The 20,286-nt window shown below is 35.6% G+C and overlaps 1 protein-coding gene across 2 annotated transcripts in view; it reads right to left on the bottom strand.

The window, feature by feature from the left end:
* Positions 1-80: 80 nt before the first annotated feature.
* Positions 81-20,286, bottom strand: part of FMR1 (fragile X messenger ribonucleoprotein 1) — a 35,070-nt gene continuing 14,864 nt past the window's right edge. The window contains exons 8-15 of one of the 2 annotated variants that reach the window (XM_064518264.1): positions 17,068-17,238; positions 16,886-16,964; positions 15,187-15,296; positions 11,705-11,791; positions 7,490-7,685; positions 5,919-6,098; positions 3,933-4,015; positions 81-2,030 (exon numbers count right to left, since the gene is read on the bottom strand). In XM_064518264.1, coding sequence (XP_064374334.1) covers positions 1,869-2,030; positions 3,933-4,015; positions 5,919-6,098; positions 7,490-7,685; positions 11,705-11,791; positions 15,187-15,296; positions 16,886-16,964; positions 17,068-17,238 — 1,068 coding nt within the window. In that variant the 3' untranslated portion in view covers positions 81-1,868. The remainder of the gene's footprint in view (positions 2,031-3,932; positions 4,016-5,918; positions 6,099-7,489; positions 7,686-11,704; positions 11,792-15,186; positions 15,297-16,885; positions 16,965-17,067; positions 17,239-20,286) is intronic. The other variant, XM_064518265.1, reaches the window with a different exon arrangement.

Consider the following 20,286-nt stretch of genomic DNA (forward strand, 5'->3'; position numbering starts at 1 on the left):
AACACAGAAATACTTTCTTCCTACTTGTTATAAGTTGAGTTTTTTAAAGCAATCATTTATAAGGATTGCATCAACATCAGTTAGCAGAGGAAGATCAAACTTTATTGAAACTGCTTGCATACAAAATATATTGCACTATAACCAAACAAATGTCAACATAAAATCCAATCTGTTGTAGCTAATATGTACAGAGAATATTGCCCAAGAGCAGTTACATTACAAGGTCAGTCTACCTTGGTTAATTATCTACAGTATTTTAAACCAAACAGCTTACAGATGATGTGTGCAAGGTACCAATTTCTGTTTTCAAATACTATACATTCCCAAAATAAATAACTAGAAATCAACATTAATGTTTGGCAATACTTTTTAAGACATTGTTATATTTGTTAAATCATGTGCAGTTTGTTGCCATTTTTAATATGCTCACCTGTATGCAAGAAAAAAAACAGAATGAAAAAAGCAAAGAAACAAAACTCACAAAATACATCAGAGGCAAGGTCAAGTTTGTACAATTCTGTACATAATCAGTGGCTCCCTTCTGGAGTAATTTGAATAAAAATGGATTAAAATGAAGGTCCTTATACAGTTTTGCCCAGTAAATTTAATTCATGATCAGAAATAAAAGAAAGCACAACTCCTTCCATCAGTTCCCACCCTTCCCTTATGTATGATCGTACTTTGTATCAAATTCTGCAACAGTTTCCAATTGGCTGGTAATTCAGACCTTCTACCTCAAAATATTATGAATTTGTTCTGCCTTCAGTATATCCAGCTGCTATACCTGAACTTCCAGGGCATTACATATGGTGATTTTCCTCTTACCTCCCCTGAGATAATCCCCAAATTAAAATAAGCAATTCAAAAAAAATTTTAGGAGAATGAAAAGCGCTTTAAATTGGTCATCTGGCCAAATAGCAGGCACACACTACTAGCTTGTGAACAAGTTACGTTTGTTCCCTCAGTAACAATGAATTTTTAGTTTTCCACAATGGAAAGTTTTTTTGTTTTTTTTTTTTTAAAAAAAACTTCTGTACTGCCTACAAAGAAAAAAATTACACCCCTCTCTCAATAACACTATTTTTCCAAATCTTCAGTGCAAAATAAATTTCCTATTTTTATAACTGCCTAACCCAATGTTTATGTAAGGAAAAAATTATGGAAAGCATGCACTTGTCTATAAAGTACTAATGTCTGACAAGGATTGCTACATATATTTTACATTTAGTGTTACCAGACTCATCTTCCCTGATTTCTGCATCCAAATATAATATTCCTACCTGCCAAGATATAAAAAAGGCACAGATCATACAACTTTTTTGCTAATGAAAATGACAATTGTTACATCACACATATTTCAGGGTCCACTAAAATACTGAAAAAGGTGGACCAGAATGTGAACTGACACAGGACATAAAACGACATAGCATTTCATGAAGAACTTGTAAGTTAGATTGAAAACAGAAGCCAATTTGATTACTGCAAACACTATTTATTCTGAAAATTGAAATTGAGCAGTGATTTTGACCCGATGCGTTAAAATGGTACAACTGAACAGAAAGTTTACCAATGCACAGCTCAGTATTTTTAAAACAAACAAAAAAAGAATCTTTCATTGTTTGAAGTGCAATATGTACTTGAAAGCGATTTTCGGAAATTCAGATATTTTTATGCAAATATTTGAATAACTTCTTATTCTGAAAACAACTGCTTACTGTTGATGTTAAAAAAGGCTAACAGAGAACATATGTTCATTTCATGCCCTGCGCCATCTTGCCTACTATTTGTCTTTGGCCTAACAAGTTTCTCTAATGTGGAATAGGAATTACTGAAACAGTATAGGAAATATGACTTTAGAATTATGCAGTTTAGGGTACTCCATTCACCAATGGCTGTTGACCATCTGCGCTGTCCGCTTTCTCTTTCTTCTGATTACGTTCTTTACCCGTGCGCAGCCGACTACCTTCATTGGAGGTATTCTGTAATGTTTTAGTGTGGACACTCCTTTCATTATTGCAGTCAATTCTGATCTGGAACAAGTCAGAGTTATATAAAGCATTCTCTTTCATACATCCACCCCTTCAGCATTCCCTATGTTAGTAGCCTGGGAGGGGCACTATTTATTAAGTGGTCAGTAGGCACAATTAAATAGTCCCACAGCCTTATGGTTTTGTTAAATACATCCAATTGAAGTGGAAAAGCGTGCAAATTTATTTCTGCTTGAAAATGCCACACACTCGTAACCTAAAAAAAATATCCAGTCTAGCCTTGGAAAGCTAAAATAAATTTTACAAGTTCCTGAGAAGCAAAAAATAGTATGTGCAAGAAGAACTTACAGTATATATGGAACTTTGAAACATCATTTGACTTTTAAGAATTCATGTTTCTACTTGTTATACAGAAATGTTTTTGGACAGAAATGAACAAAGGAAAGCGATAATCAAATGATACCACCAAGATTTCATTTAATCCAAAGAGACACATCTGGCTTTTCTAAATGCTCATGAAGAATTGCACAAAAGCTTTTTAAAAGTAAGATTTTTCTGCTCACAGGGTAAATCTTTAACCCCATTTCTGGCTTTTTTTATAACCTGATCAGTCAGGATTCAAGCATATGCAAGATCTTATTTTAATAAAAAAAAAATCATCTCATCCAAACCTCAGATTAACAGAAAAAAATCATGACACTAATAAACCTCTTTTCTTCTTCCTTAGGAACACACTTCTCCATTACCTACTTCACAAACTTTTCCATGTAATCAAGAATTCACTTGTAAGTTGTGTAGCCATAAAAGTTTTTTGCATGTAAATTGTCTATACTTGCAATGTACATTCAGGTACTATATCTCCAACTTCAGCAGTTCCACTTGGGAAACAGAGCATCTAGTCATCTGCTCCAGATTTTCCTCCTCCCTCCGCAAAACAGGCTTTGTCAAACCCAGTCAAGAGTCATCCTCAATCTCCCAGCAGAGTCATAACTCCTGGTAACACTATGCACAAGCAAGTAGCTGCAGCTGCTCACTATTTCTTTCTCCCCACATAACTTGTCCTTCGTAGTAAAAGGCTGTCTATGTGTTATCATTTGAAGCAAGAATAGTTTCTATTTGGGGAACTTAACATACACATGTAAATTACCAGCCTGAATAACTTCACTCAATAAAACATACTGTTAAAAAAAAATTGTACAAATACTCAAATACCTTTACAAGGGACTAAAATATTTTAATACATAATTTGAAATATTTCTTCATGGGATTTTTAATTTATTTTGTAATTTGCTGCTACTTGACTAATTCAGCATAGCCTTAAACTGCAATTATTTCATTTAACACTGAAGGTACAGTTTAAAATTCCATCTCTTAAGATTCTGGTCATTTTTCAATCAATATATATTCTCTTTCCTCTGTTATAGTACTTGTGTCACAAACACAAAAGACAAGAACAGACAATGCAACAACAGGAAAAAGCAGAGAACAAAAAACCCCAAACTAATAAAAGAATGAAATGAAGCTATTTTAGTAAAATCTTAGGACTCATTATCAGTGTTCTAACTAATGGGAGAGCCAAAATCACGCTGAAGCTATAAACCACTGCTACAGTTATGGTCAGTCTCAGCTATGTTGAAAAGACAAGTTTGTCCTCTTAATTTCATAAATCAAATTCAGTGCAACTCTGAACTTTCAGAAACTGACAACAGCAAAGAGATCTGTAGCTTCCACATTAGGAAGTCGCATCTTTACAATACCTGATATATCAAGATTCCTGCATATAAGCTACAAAATAGTACAGAACTCTGCTATTCTCGTAAATGTGGTTATGGAATAAAGAAACACAAGGCTACTGTATTATTTGCAGTTTTGAAGAGTCTGAAGTTAGTACCTGATACTTCTGCAATTTTAAACAGTGCAGAGTTCTAACACGAGAAAAATTACCTGAAGAGATCCATCTGCTGTTCTCCCTTTTGTATCTCTTGAGTTACGCTGACGGTTATCTGTTCGCGACTGTTCATCGTTTCCTGTAAGAAGAGTTAATCAACTAAGTTGTTTAACAAGGATGTATAATTTTCCTTTGCTTAAAATGTATATATGCATAACAGGGAATAACTTCAAAAGTTTCATGTTAAAGAGTATTAAAAAAAATTCTTAATAACATAACAGCAGTTCCTGAACAACAGTTCTTTCTCCATGAAAGAAAACAGTTCACTAAAGAAAATCTTCTCAGGTGGTAATCACAGTGGACCAAAACAGTGTTTAAAACCAAGACAGGTTAAAAGAAACAGTCTCCTGAGTGACTGAAGAAACACCTCTCGTGAAATGACCAACCACAGGACAGAAGCACATAATCAATTTTAATAAGATTTAACAAGTTTATATTATTTCTAATGGTTTATCGAGTTCTTAAGTTCTGCTTTACTTTTTTCAAAAAGCCTTATTAAATTAAGCAATGCTCATAACTTGAAAAACCTTTCAAGGAACAAGCAGAATTGTATGGAAAAATATTTAAAATAATAAACAATGAAATAACACATTATAAAAAGTATGTATTTAAGTTCTCTTATTCTACTCCTCCCTGGTCCTATCCACTGAATATATAAAATACCACTCTATACAATCTAACTTTATATAATCCTATTGCATGAAAAAGAAATAAAAGATAGGAATATGGACAGTTGAATGTGTAGGACAAGTTCTAAAAGACTGCCCACTGATAAATGAGAGTTTGATTTCTTTACCTTCATGGGTGACAGCATAGCCTATAAGTTTGATTCAGAGATTCATATTAGGAGAGTAAGTGATATGAAATGTAATCCCTATTAATTTTGATAGTAAATAGAGACTTTTTAGAACGTATGAAAAGATGCTGGGATGGAATGCATCCTCAGCAAGTCTGCAGCTAACACCAAACTGTGGCTGATACACTGGAGGTCAGGGCTGTCAATCACAGGGACCTTTACATGCTGGAGGAAGTTGGCTGACAGGAACCTCCTTAACTTTAAAGACAGATCCTAAGTACCACAGCTGCAACAAAGTAACCCCATGCAACAGCACATGCCACTGGCTAGACAGCAGCTCCTCAGAAAAGGCTATGGGGGTGCTGGTTGACAAATTGACCATAAGACACCAGTGCGCTCTTGCAGCAATGAAAGTTAACCGAATAACTGGTTGCAATAGTAAGCGCATAGCCTGTACATCGTAACAATGGACTATTCCCCTCAACACGTATCTGAAATAAAATGTGCAGTTTAAGAGAGGTCAACAAAGTGGAGAGAGTCCAGAGGAGGGCCACCAAACGGCCAGGAGGCTGGAGCATATGACATGCAACAGGATGATTTTATTTAGCCAGAATAAGACCCAACTGTAGTCTTCAGTTACCTAAAGAGGGATTATAGAGAAGATGGAGTCAAACTCTTCCCAGAGGTGCACAGCAGAAAGACAAGAGACAATGGTCACCAGTTGCAGTAAGGAAATCTCCAACCAGATGGAACAAAAAAAGGCTCATAAGGAACAGTTAAACACTGGAACAGGTTGCCCAAAGAGACTGCGGAATCTCCATCCTTGGAAAAACTCAAAACTTTAACTGAACAAGATCCTGAATAACCCAACCAACTTTGAGCTTAGCCTTGCTCTGAGAAGGAAGCAGGACTAAATGACCTTCTTTCCAACCTGTGTTTTTCTAAACTTTTAATAACTAAGGATGTAACAAAGTACCAAAGTTTTAAGACAAATTGTCAAGATAGAGACTCCAAAAGTAAGTCTAATGCAATTAGTAAAAATACATTTAAAATAGATAGTTAAGTATGTTTTCCTGCCATGGGAAAAAAACCCCAAGATATTTCTTAATATAGCCAACAGAAAAATATTTTTCATCAAGGACTCCAACACTGACCTCTTCTTTTTCAAGATTAAACCTGCACTTACCTTTGAATCCTCCACGACCCCTCCCTCCTTGCCCTCTTGCACCACCTCCACGTCTTCGCCCATCTCCCCTACGAAGGTAGTTGTCTCGCTCTTCTTCAGCTGGGGCTAATGACCAATCACTAAGTTCATCTCTGTGATCAGACTCTGTTTCAGAAGCATTTGATGCTTCAGAATTAGTTCCTATCAAGAGGATAAAAAAATCCAAACATGCCACTATATCTCATCATGAAAGTACTACAGTAGCACAAAAACGCTATTTAAAAACTTTCTCTTTTTAAACAAGAAAATTAAGGACTTTTGTCTCCCAACCTCTAACATGTTGGAAAGACTGAAGTGTATAATATACATTTCTTCAAAAGGTAAATATAATTGTTAAAACTAGAAATTAGAACCATGTTTAAGGTTAAACAATTAGATGCACCACATTTTTTATAGCATGTTTTACTTGGTGTTATCAACCTACAAATATATTATCTAATCTACTATGCAAAGGTACCAAAATCTGAGTAAACTAGACTTTCTTGTCATTTCTAAAACTGAAAGTTCTGAATTGAACCTGTCTGTCTCCCCTCACCACCATCACTCAGCTATCTATTAAAACAAACACACACAAACAACAACAACAAACACTCTCATGAAATAGCCTTTAACACACACTACAGAAACAGAGAAAAAAAGATTTTCCTAAATTTTAAATATTGGAAGTGCAACGAATTCAAAATAACTGGCTATGAAACAATTTTTCCAGCTAACACATCACCTTCTTTGAGAAAGATGATTCTTTTCCCCAAATTTTTTCTTTTGCTATCACGCTATTATTAACCAGGTGAACTCATATCTTCTAATAACAGTAGTAAAAGGGCTTTAGTGGAAAAACATTTACTTTGTATTATGCTGAATGTATGCTAAGCATGTTTTACTGAGTTCATATTTCAGGCCTTCAGTCACAGCAAGCACCAGCTGAACTATGTTCTGGGTAGTGAAGTAACGAATTGCTCTAGAAGAGCATGATTCTGAAAATTATTCATTAATAAATGATAAAGGGTTTAAAAGAGGAACACTCTACATTTCAGTGACTGTGCTCCTCTGGTGAAAACACACAAGTTCACCTCACTATGAGGAAATGTTTTTCTGCAGACTGAGTTACAAACAATCTCTTCTATTTTCACTTGCAAATGTTCACATCAAGATATCCTCTTACAGGCTCAAATGAAGACTGAGGTCTTATTGTATTGGGAATTGTTAAAATAAAGGTAAAATAACAATCCTTGCCTTGAAGAGTTTTTAACTTAGAAGACAAGCATGCTGTAAGAGACAAACTGTATGGAAATAAGTTACATAAAAGCACTATATTTTACCTCAAGATAACTTCTACAGCATAAAGTTCTAAATAATCTTCAACCATTAATATTTAACATTAATTGAATTTCTGTTAAACAGCTCTGTTTCTAAATCCCTACAACAGCCAATATTCAAATGTTAACTATTAATAGAAGTGGGTTCAAGAAATCAAGACCAAAGCAGTATCCAATAGACAAGTCTTAATTGTAAGCATAATTCTAGTTACCTACCTGAAGCATAGCCTGGACCACGTCTGCTATGTCCTCTATTTCTGTAAGGTCGGCTACCTCGTCCAAGTCCTGGCCCATCATCAGTCATGTATCCTTTTTCTTTATCTGTACGGTTTGGCGGTGGCCTAGAAGTAGCTCCAATCTGTCGAAGCTGCTCATCAATTTGCAATCTTTCCAAACGCAGCTGGTCCACTTCCTACAAAAATGCAAGCACAGCAAGTCATATGTAACCACTGTTTGATCATCCAGATGTAGAAACACATCAGATAAGCACAATTTTCAAAAAAGCCAACCTAAGTACTGCTATTGATAATCTATTTAATACTTAAATAGTAATTCAGTTTTGAGACTAATTTGTTTACCAACCTCCCAACATTTAAATCTGTTTGTTATGAATGCAATTCTCTCTGTTGCAAAGTTGATAGATTTAGATTTATTTAAAATAGATGTATAAGAAAGAGCATTTAGATCAACCGTTTTCAGAAGACAAACAGCTACAACGTCAGCATTAAATGCATTTCCTTTAAGAAAAGGAGGTCTTTATGATTAAGGAAATTAGCATATTCCTTAAAACAGTGAAACTTACATGCCTTTATTTTTGAACTCAGTAATATCTATTTATAGCATCCCAAAAATGGTATATCTTGAACTTTTTAGGTTAAATTCCAAAATAAGCTTCCTGCACTGTTGCATTTAACAAAGATGAAAGTTATTAAGCAGTTATGAAATAACACTATTCTTTCATAAATTCCAAAAGGGCTAGAGGTTGCATAACAAATTTTACCTAGCTATAATAAGTACTGCCAGGGAACTGAGGAACTGTAAAAACACAGAGCACAAAGCACTGCACACAGGCATAGAAAGACAGCAGGCACAGAAGTTTAACAGATATGACTACCAGGAGATAAACACATGTATCTACAGATCTACAGTGACATATATTCAGAGAGCATTTCTGTCATGATTTAAGACAGTGATCAGGGAGCAAAAAAAAAAAAGCTGTAACAACTTTTATTGACCTTTTTCTGTGTTTTTTTTTTTTTTTTTTTTTTTTTTTTTTTTTAAAAACACACACAGGAACAAAGCTATTCACGTAAGTTTCACAGTCTCATCCTCACCAGAAATTTCATAGTATCAGAATAGCTGAGGTTGGAAGGGACCTCTGGAGATCACCCAGTCCAAACTCCCTGCTCAAGGAAGGGTCAGGTAGTAGCAGGCTGCTCAGGACCTTTTCCAGTCAAGCTCCAATGATAGAGACGCCACAGCTTCTCTGAGCAACCTGTTCCAGTGTCTGAACACGCAAACAGAAGTTTGTGGGTGGTGTTTTTGAAGGGTAACACTTTGAAAGTGTCATTTCCTGTATTTCCATTTGTGCCCATTGCCTCTTATCCTGTCAACCAGGTGTCACCTGACACTGGCTTCATCTTCTTCATATCCTCCCACTAAATACATGATCACTCCTCAGCCTTTTCTTCTCCAGGCTAAACTGTCCCAGCTCTTTCAGCCTCTCCTCGTATGAGGGATGCTCCAATCCCTTAATCATCTTTGTGGTCCTTTCTTGAACTCACTCCAATATGTCCAGGTCTTTCTTGCACTGGGGAGCCCAGAACTAGACACAGCACTCCACATACGGTCTCAACAGTGCAGAGTGGAGGGGAAAAACCTACTCCCAGTCACCTTCTTGTCCTTAATATGTTTGGAATTGCTTCCAAGAGGCTTTACACTGTCACCTTCCCAGGTGGGAGGCTAACTAGCCTATAAGTTACCCAGATCCTCTTTCTTGCCCTTCTTGAAGACAGCAGTGACATTTGCTTTTTTCCAGTCCCCAGGAACCTCTCTCACTCACCATGACCTTTCAAAGATGATTGAGAACAGCCTCACAATGACTTTGGTCACCTTCACTCAGGGATGCAGCCCATGTACCCCATGGACATCCAGTTTATTCAAGTGTTCTCTAACTTCATCCTCCTCCACAGAGCATTTGTCTTCACGGCTCCAGACTGGTCTCAGGGGTGTGATATTCCCAAGGGCAAATCTTACCAGTAAAAAGCAAGGTGAAGAATGTATTCAGTACCTCGGCCTTCTCATTGCTCTTTGTGACCAGGCTGGCTGCCCCACGCAGCAGTGGACCTTCATTTTCCCTCATCTTCCTTTTGCTGCTGATAGACCTGTAGCCCTTCTTGCTGTCCTTCACATCTCTGGTCAGATTCAGTTCCAGATGGGCTTTGGCTTTCTTAACCCTATCTCTGAACTCTCAAGACAGTGTCCTTATATTCCTCCTGGGTCACCTGTCCTTGCTTCCACCTCTTGTACACTTCCTTTTTGTGTTTGATTTTTGTCAGGAGCTCCTTGTTCATCCATACAGGCCTCCTGCCATGTTTGCTTGGCTACCTGCACATCACGATGGACTGTTCTTGAGCTTGGAGAAGTTAATCCTTTGCGGGGGGGGGACCCAAAACAACCACCAAAAGAAACCAACCAGCCCTCCTTGACCTGTCTTCTCTCCAGGACCACATGCCATGAAATTCTTTCCAAGCAGATCTGTGGATGAGCCAAAGTCTGCTTTCCTGAAGCTCAGGTATGTGATCTCCCTAACTGTCTGTCTTCCTCTTTCCTCTCAGGATCCTGAACTTCAACATGCTGTCACAGCAGCCAAGTCTACTTTCTTTTTTTTAATGGAGAAATTCATTTGATATAGTAGATTTGATGTTTGATGTTGATGTCCTATTGTGTCTCTTTTACAAGTTTCCCTTAACTTTTAGCTAGAGGCATAGATATGCCAAAAATCTTAGAGAAACAAGTCAGTTTCACTTCTTGCCAGTGAATTGGAGGATATGATTCTGAAAGCAAACCAAAGGCAATATGCCATTAAGATGTTGTGCATGGGGGGAGTGTTTTTAGTGGAATGGGAAGATCAGAACCTCCAAGAGAAGATCCTATCCTCTAGCTGATTTACAGACAGATAATGTTACTATTTGCTCTTCTGTTCAGAGAGGTTAGAAGGACAGTACTAGGAGAAAGTCACCCTCAGTGTCTATGAATTGAAGCACCTAAAAAAACTCCCAAATCCCCAAACAAGAAAACACCACCACATCTTAGGCTGGTAAGCATTTTCCTCTCACTTGTCACTAGCCTTTTAAAGGCCAAGGGAATTAAAGTAGAAATACCTTCTGAAGTAACAGTCAGTATGCGAAAGAGTACCTTGTCTTTTTTATTGTATTTTTTTTAAGTGCATGTACTGTACCATATAATCCTCCTCTACCTCAACTACCTGAAGGCTGTAGTGCTGCTGTCTCTGCTCTAAACCACCGATAAATCCAAGTGCTCCACAAACAATTCAGAAGAGTATTGTTATTGAGTAAACAAGGGAGTTAAAAGGAAGTTACTTCTGTTCCCTCAATACTTGTGCTGAGAAGTTTCTTTTTAGCTACGTATAAAAACGTTAGCATTCTAGAAGCTAAAGATCCAATGATGGCTACCGCACAAGTTGGACACCTACCAAGTTACGAAGGATCTGGAGGTTTCAAAGGCGCTATCTTCTTGCAAAAGTAAATTAAAATTTAATTAAACTGGATACAGTCCCTACTGTTAAGCTCTGGTCCTGCCACCCAGTAGCTGAACATCTGGCCAGAATAAATAAAGGAGTATGGCCAAGCAAAGGAATGATAAGCAAGTGTCATCTAGTTTTTGCTCCCTATACAAAAGAAAACAAGCACTGTGGACTACTGAAGAAGCTTTGAAGCCAGAAGCAAATGCAACATACAAAGCTGAACTGTCTACAAAGTCTCTTCAACTACGAAATGCCAAGTAGCTGCAGAAAAAAAGCTTAAGGTGACTTAAAAGGTTTAAAAAAAGGTTTAAGTGACCATATGGCCACTGTATACAAGAGATGTGCATACAATGCTGCTTTTTCACTTGCATCAGAGACTGTTTCTTAAAAATAAAATTGCCAGTATTTTTTTTTTAACATCTCTATTTTGTTATTCCTTCATATTGTACATTCTGAACATGTGTTTTTCATCCCATGCTACAGATAACTGATTCTTTTAAAAAAAATATGGCTTTTATAAGAATCCTTTATAGATTGAAAACCTGGTATAACATCAATTTATCAATTGCCTTTAGGTTCAAATAGATTTTGATCATCATCCTATTGTTATCATGTTAAGTACTGTTAGAAAAACTTCAGTGGTAAAGCAGCATCATTTTCCTCACCTTTAAATAATTAAGATGATAATCCAGAAGAACAGTTGCATTAGTGATGCTGTCCTTGGTTCCCACGAACACAAATGGTACCATTCCCTAAAACACAATGATATATTTTGAAAACCCCATGGTTATTAATTAAACATCAGATACTTAAGAGAACAAAATGTATTACTACAATCTTAAAAAAAAAAATTACAACATAGATAAACATTAATTCAGAAGTAACTGAGACAACAGCATATTTACATTTTGACACTTCCTGGATCATCTAGACTAATTCCCTTCACGGAAAGAGCTAATTTTTTTTTCTAAGAGAACTCAAAGCCTCATTTTACATATTAAGTCACAACAGAGTAGGCTTAGGAGGTTTTATGTCTAAGCAGGATATAATGTGCAAGATTAATTTATATTTATGTTGCATGTATCGCAATGGCAAAGTTATTTTCCTAACAACATAAAAAAAATCAGTTTAAAATGCTTCAGATTTCTTCCCTTCCTTCAGAATTAACACCACTGATGAACACACAATGTCTGTTCACTCACACCACATACTTTTAGGATATGGCTCAGTAGAGCAGCCTTTGAGCTTATTAAAAAGTAAACTAAACTAATATCTGGACATAAAGCAAAACTTGATCCTTCTTATCCAACACCCAACTCACAAAAGACAAACAAAGATTCATGAAGGTAAATTTAGTGCTCCAGACAACCACCATCAACTTATGTGCTTGTTACCTTTCAAGCATGTTTGTTTAAATGATTCATTAAATACCCTGAAAATGTAGATCTGGTGGTGGTGAAGAAATTCTAGTGTTCGAAATACTGATGGTTGAAGATTAAAAGAAAAAAGAAGGCTAATGGCCCTGAACACTGAAAACAAGTGAGCTTCAGCAGATAAGGATAATTTCCACACCAAAACATTCAACACTGAAGTAGTTAAGTCTTGTACCAACTGCAGTCTTCGCCATGGCCATATAAGCTTCACTGTGAACTGCAGAAGCCAACCTGGAAGTCTAGTAAGTGCTCAGTTACTGAAACCTATCCCAGTGCAGATGTACAGCCTGGCTATCCCTACTGAGCTAATTTAAAGTTCGTTTTGGTCTCTCATCATGACCTCTAAGTGCACCTTCAACTTGCACTGTACATATACCCTTTGCAAGACTGCCATCTAAGTCAGTCATTTGCAAAAGTGAGATAGAGACACAGATGTCTTGAAAACCAAAAAACAAAACAAAAAACCCATGCACAGTATGCTAAGGTTCTCTAAAAGCATGGAAGGAGTGATAAGTCTGTAATTTGTCTTTGCTTTTTGTTTTTATCTTTCACACAAAAATGACTTTTGTGAGATCTTTTATATCCGAGTTACACAGCAAGACAAAAAGATTTCCTATCCTAAGAAACCTCAGCACTAACACTACCTTTGATAAGCATCAGAAATCCTTTAGCCACAGGCATGGTTGACTGAAATGTTTCATTATCTGGGTTAAGGTTTCATATACATTTAATATAACTTAATCAATGGCAATTAAACTTCTACTGAACTGACCTTAACTAGCACAGTATCAAGATCACAAGACAACTGACTTAAAATGGCATTTAAGGCAAAGATAAACACTACTTGTAGCTTTCAACAGGGGATTCTACTGCATAAGCCAAGTTCATTAGGCAAAGAATTCCAACTTAAACTATAAAACTGGAAAACAAGTACTGATCAGATTTTGACCAGTAACAAGGTCAAACAATTTTAGTCTCAAATGAATTTCAAAGCGCTTATTCATTTATTGAACTTTACTTTTGTCTTCAAAGCAAAAGCATCATCTTCAACTTAGTTTCAGTGGTGAATGCTGAGCAGATTCATCTGCATAAGTAATTTAGAGCTAAAATTATATATCATATATACTACTATAATAAACATTTCTAATACCTCATTTTAAAAGATAAAAAGATACATTCATTTCAAATATGACAAAAAAACAAGCCTAAAAGAACTCATTCTCCTGGCCAAGGTTTGACCTCAGGTTTCTGAGTTTCTCCTGGTATAATAGATGACAAAACTAACACCTAAAGCAGCATAAGGAATGCAGGTATTAGTGATGTCATTAACAGGAAAAACAGAGAAGTCTGAATGCAGAACTTAGCAGGTAAAAAGGCTTTCTGTTCATCTTTAAATTTGCTTTTTTGGATTGAAGAATGTCAAACAAGCAAGCTTCTTCAAGACAGGAAAAAAGCCTGATAACCATTTGCAGCCATGGCTACTTGCTCTTCTACCTTACTTTTGTTCTGTGGGCTGACACATTAAAAACATCAAAACCTTTAGTCTGCAGCAAAAAAGGCACCCTTCTGCCTATTAAGATGGTCAACAATTTTACACTGTAAGAATTTACCATTAGATGTAAAACGTGACAGAAGTGAATCTGTTAACTCTAAACACTAAGTTGACTATCTTACCTTTTCAGACAGACAGAAAACTAGTAATAAAGTGGAAAAAACCTTACATAACTGATTAGCCACCATTTACGGAGAGATGGAAATTGAACTGTGGGTCTTCTGTAATTACTGTGATGATACCGAAGATGAAGTAACTATTCAAGCAAGAATATAAAAGTTCCAAAAATATATTTCATAGTTTTTTGAAGTAGTAAAAAGGTTCCTCACCTAATACATATTTAGACTTCTGGATAAGAGATAGGTTACATTTTTTATTAGTGGTTTTGTTTTTTTTTTTGTTTTTTTTTTGTTTTTTTAATTTAAGCACGTTTCACATTTGAAATTGCACAGAATCTTTTCTCCCCAAGATGCTGGAATTTTTGCACTTCCTATTTTCTTTGCAAAGCTGCAACCTCTCCCTCAAACACAGACCCATACAAAAGCGCCTTAAATTCTCAAATTACACAGGTCAAGACTTCATTGAAACCCTCTACAAGGTCAGCAGGCCAAAAAGAATGCATCATTTTGTGTATTGTACTTTAGCAAACCTGGCACTTAACATGACATCTGTTTATGGTAGTTTTCTCTTTAAGTCTCAACTTATAGCCTAATGTGAATTCAAATAATGTTTAAAAAGAGAGGATTATAAAAGGAGGCACAGGCTTTTCATCACAGTAACAAAAATAACTTGTAAAAATCAAGAGAGATCAAACTGAAAGCAAGTTCATGAACGAAAACAGTAAGTTTTGCATATACCTATTTACCACTTAACCAGTGTCTAGAAACAATATTAACACTTCTAACAGGAATAAAATGAAATCTTTGAGAAGGTGCATCACCAAAAAGCTTCACATGGCCTTTTTGAAAACAACAATGACAAGCCAAGTCTATATATAATGCCCCTTAGCATTAACAGGGAAATATAACTTTATCAGAAGAACACAGGTTAATCAAACTGCATCTTACCACTAGTAAGATACAAAGAAGAATTTATTTTACTAGTGGGTAAAGATATAACCACCAATTAACACATATGAAAGTCACATTAACTGAAAACATACCTCTTCTTGCGGAATATTTTTATCATTTTCAGCCTCAATTCTCACTCTTACAACACCCGATTTGTCCACTATCTCCTGAATCAGTTTTCCATTTTTTCCTATTACTTTTCCTACATAAAGAACATACAAACATTCCATCGTTAGGGCTTTCTCCCAAACCTGAAAGTGTTCCTTTAGTATAATTTAAAGAGACGGTTTAGTACCAGTGCAAGAACTTGTCAAAAATGACTTAATAGTTCATAACAAAGATTTAGTCAATGAGCCATGGACTAAAATGCCTAAATAAACCTGGGACATTAACTTTAATACTCCAAAGCAACCACTGCAGCATACAGGAAAAGAGGTAATTTATTATCCTAAAGCAAAGCAAAATCGTTAATTTTTTTTTTTTTTTAATTTTAGTTAGAGTTTTTCTGATATTACAGATAATATTGTTCAGGCAAGACTGGTAAAATTCTCTTCTCAGAAACTAAGCTTTTTAGAGATACTTGAAAATAACTTAGAATTCATTAAAAAACTGAAAATAAAACCTTAAAGAAATTAAACTCCTCTTAAACACAAAAGACATTGTTCCTACTGTTCAAAGCTAAATAAAAACCTCATTTTTGTGTTTCAAGGTTGCTAGCATGAATTTTTAATTCCTACATATTTGTAGAAAACATGACAAGACATGGCCGATACACTCTTCCTTGACCACAACGGCTGCTCTGAGAGTCAAAAACTTCTTTTGAGTATAAGGTATCTTATTTCATCACACATCACCGGTAAATATAACAGAAGTTTAAGTGTGCTTACTCTACATCTATTGTTTTTAAATCAACTATAGAGATGAGGGGTCACATTTGTAACTAAGTACTAGTCCCAGAGCTACAAAAATCTCACACTGCTTCAACACCAACTTTCATACATTGCTTGACAAACTATTACAGTATCTGAATCTAGAAGTGTGTGTACGTATATATATAGTACAACATATGTATGTATACATAAACACGTTTTAAGCATTCAGTAACCTTCATTACCTTCTAAATTAAACTATGTATTTTTATGTTGTTTTATGTTTAAAAACTCATTAAGAATTTATTCACAATGACTGCATGCATTCTTGGGGCCTTCATTAATGGAACTCTATTAAATGTGTTTTGGGGTATTTTCTTAATCACTGGCTGCCTTAACCTGGCCTTCAGTCCATCCCACAATGCTACTTCTAAACAAACAATATTTCAAATTGTACAAATTTGAAATATTGCCTTTGTACAAATTTCAATTGTACAAAGGCAATTGAAAAGACAAATATTAGTCCAGGAAATGATGACTGAGAAGATGTGAGACAGCAGATTCATCCATTGCATAGCTGAACACTTCTTAGAGATCTCTGGAAGAAGTCACGTAGTTCTTTGGCTCAAGTCAGAAGCTATTCTATCTTGTTTTTAAATATAAAATTTAATGCTTCTGGTCTAATTTCTGAGTTGCAAATCAAGAGGCAATCTATCATTGTCAGGGTATTGTAGGTAACTGCATCTACAAAAGTCTGCAAGGAGCCAGAAAAAAAATGAAATCCAAAAAACTTTGTACCACCCACAACTCATTCAGAGAGAAGTTCTTCAAATTTTATACTGTCCTCCCCTTCTAAAAGCAAAAAACAGTTCTCAGAAGACATTTTACCTAATGTTTCAGTTATTTTCCAGAATCGACATACCTACTAAGTTTCTTGGGACTTGTATGACATCTTCAGCAAATTCAAGATAACTTCGTGCCTTTTTCACTGCATCTTGATCCTAAAACAGATCAGTGTAGGAGAGAAACCCACTCAGTTTTACCAAGTTTTCTGTTTGTTTTGTTTGGTTGGTTTTTAATAAAGTTGTGAAGAAGGAAACTTACCTCTCCATAAATATGGAATGTGCAGGTATCTTCATCAAGATCAATAGCAGTTACTCCAGGGACTTTTCTGGCTTGCTGAATATTAGCACCATGAGTGCCAATGGCCAAACCCATTAGGTCTTCACGTACAACAAACTGTTCATGGAATCGTGATGCAAGTTGTCTAGAACTCTGAAGAAAAAAGATAACGTTAGTTTGCTTTGATTTTTAGTACATTCAGGGACAGAGGGATCAACATTAATTTAGAGTTGATTCTTTAATCAGGTACTTGGCTTAGTTTTCATTTTAAGCAATCCTTTTAATGCATTCATTTTCACTTCAAAAACACTCACAACAGTATTCTTTAAAAAGAAGTCCTAACATACTACCTTTTCAAATATTAAAATAAAGTTAATTTCCACTTTTCTTAACACCTCTATATTTTAAATTACTGAGTATCTACAGCTATCAAAAGTGTTACTAGGTAAGACAGTGTTCATATAAGACAACAGAATTAGAGTTAAGCATTGATTACTAAAGCAAATCCTGTGATATCTGGGAAAAAAAATACATCCATCTCAATAGCTGGGGGGAAACAGCAATAACTCAGTCCCTGGTCACAAAGCTTACAGGAAAAATAGAATAACTATATGGATACCTAGTGTGCATTAAAACAAATAAAATGAAGAATCAATTTCCATGCAAGACAACACAAAAATAGAAGTTACAACTGCAATGTTGCTTGATTTCATATAAGTAGTATCTTAAGATTTTTCATACAGGAATCACACACTTCTACCGATACTGAAGGGTCAGTCTGAGACTCTCAAACAGTCATATGCTGTTAAGACAAAACTCCCTGCTGCAATAGGGCAGTGATAATGACTAGAGACTACACAATTAAACAGACTAAGTCACCTGTGTGTCGCCCAGGTACCCTCAAATTAAATATTGATTTTGTAACTGATCACCTTTGCATGAAGTTGCTAAAATCTAAATAACAATATAAAATGGCTTGCACGATCGTAATGAGGATCTCCTACACTAAGTAAGATACCAAACAAAAAGCCTTTCAGATCTGGCAGAGAATTTCTAAAATAACTTTGAAAAAAATATACCTACTACTAACCTGGATAAAATTTGCACACACACAAAAAAACAATGTAACAAGCACGAGAAAAGATGACTCCAATGACCACTGTAAACAACTTTCTAAAACAGGCTTCAGTTTCCAAGTTCACCTTCCAACTATGTTAGCAAGCTCTGATTTACTGCACATGTACGTGCCCAAATGTAAAAATACAATTTCATCATTTTCTTAACTGCATAAAGCTTCCACAACAAGACAATCATGCAGAAGACAGTTGGGGTCAGGAGGTTTTTGAGAAATATCTTACAAATCATTCTGGAGTTGGACAGTGCAGAAAATATTCAAATGGGCAAGAAATCTAGATTTTGGCACCATCCATACAATCTGGCATAAATACGAACAGCCTCTGTCAATCCTATATGGCTCAGATTATCAGCATAAAGAGACCTCATGAGTGCAAGGAAAAATACTTGGGAAATGTTGAATTGTGTGCAGCTCAGAACAGGTCAAGCAAAGGGGAAACTGTTACAGAAAAGCGGGCTCTGTCTTTTTCAAAAACAATCACTTGTTTACAAAGACAAAAATAATGACTGATAACTTTCTCCTACACAGCCTTATCACACTTTCAAAAAACAAACAGATGCAGTTTTCTTGTAGGGATGCTTGTACTAAATAAGACAGTAAAATCACCAAGTTTGGTTACTGTGAGAACTAAAGAAACATATGGAAAGAAATAGATAAAATATAAATACATAAAAAGAAACATACATTGTTTATGGCAATGAAGTTGTCATATATTTAAAGGAAGTTACAATACTTAAATCTACAGAGAACAGCAAATACAAAATGTGCAAAAAATGTCATAATTTACCATTGTGAGTAAAATTCCTATGTAAAAATATGTGCACTATTCACAAATGTCTGAGCATGAAAGACCACATGCAAGGAACAATAACTTAATGCATCCAGGGAAGACAGACACTCTCTGTTGGAAATTCTCTATTAAAAAAGAAATGGAAAGAATGTTTTGCAAGGGGGGGGGGGGGGGGGAGAACCAAAAACAAAAAATGGATAAAGCTGTGTATTGTCTTTCCAGAGCCAAGATATATAATCCCATGTATTTTTTCGCATTGCAATCAAAGTTGTAAAGACAACAGATATATCAACCCACTTTAAATTAGTTAGTCTGGGCACTAATAAAAGTTCATCCTCAACAATAGGGAACTCTACAGAGGTTGAGAAAACATCAAGAAACAATAGGGAACTCTACAGAGGTTGAGAAAACATCAAGAAAGCAGCCCACAGTAAGCTCTATTGTGTCCCTGCTAAACTGCTACCATTATCTGATCCACTCAGCTTAAAACTGTTGATAAATGACTTGCATTACATCCATCACACAGAGAATTGGCTATAGCAGATAGTGGTAAGCATCCAAAGATATTACGAAATACTTCATATATACAGAGCCCTATCAAACATTTCATTAACTAAATCACAGACAACTCAGAGATCAAACATTACTTTGAATGCTTACAAATCTACATTCCAACAGATGTTCCAGATGCTGATACGCTAGTTGACATCTGCTACAGGCCACCAAATCAGTATAGAGAACAGGATGACCAAGTGAACAATCAGTTGTTAAAACAAGTATCTACAATAAGTAGAAAAGATGAAGCTGCATCATCATAGGGGACCTTGGCTTTGACAATCAGACTGCAGTTATGCTACCCATACTAAAATACTAATAGAACTTCAGTAAATTATGTATTCAAGATGTACTGTATCCAGACATAGGAAATCCTGTCTTCTACTTTATTCTAACAGATGAAGAAGAAATAACCATACAAATACAGTGTATTAATACCTAGGCAGAGGCCACGATTGAATTACATTCTGACAGAATAAAATACAAACTAGAATACAAAGCAAGTATTTGTAAATTTAGACACTTTAGAATGTCAAACTAACAACTAAGCCACACCTATTGGAAAAATTATGCAAACAAAAAATAACTGGTTATTTTACTTGATGCTCTAAAAGCTACACTCGAGAAGGCCATGCAGGTCAAGAAGCCAATACGCAGAAAAGAAGGTACAAGATACAACAAACGGAACTAAAAAAGAAGCTGGTATAGTGATTATAGTTCA

The sequence above is a fragment of the Dromaius novaehollandiae genome, chromosome 11 (assembly GCF_036370855.1).
Source record: "Dromaius novaehollandiae isolate bDroNov1 chromosome 11, bDroNov1.hap1, whole genome shotgun sequence".
Taxonomy (NCBI): domain Eukaryota; kingdom Metazoa; phylum Chordata; class Aves; order Casuariiformes; family Dromaiidae; genus Dromaius; species Dromaius novaehollandiae.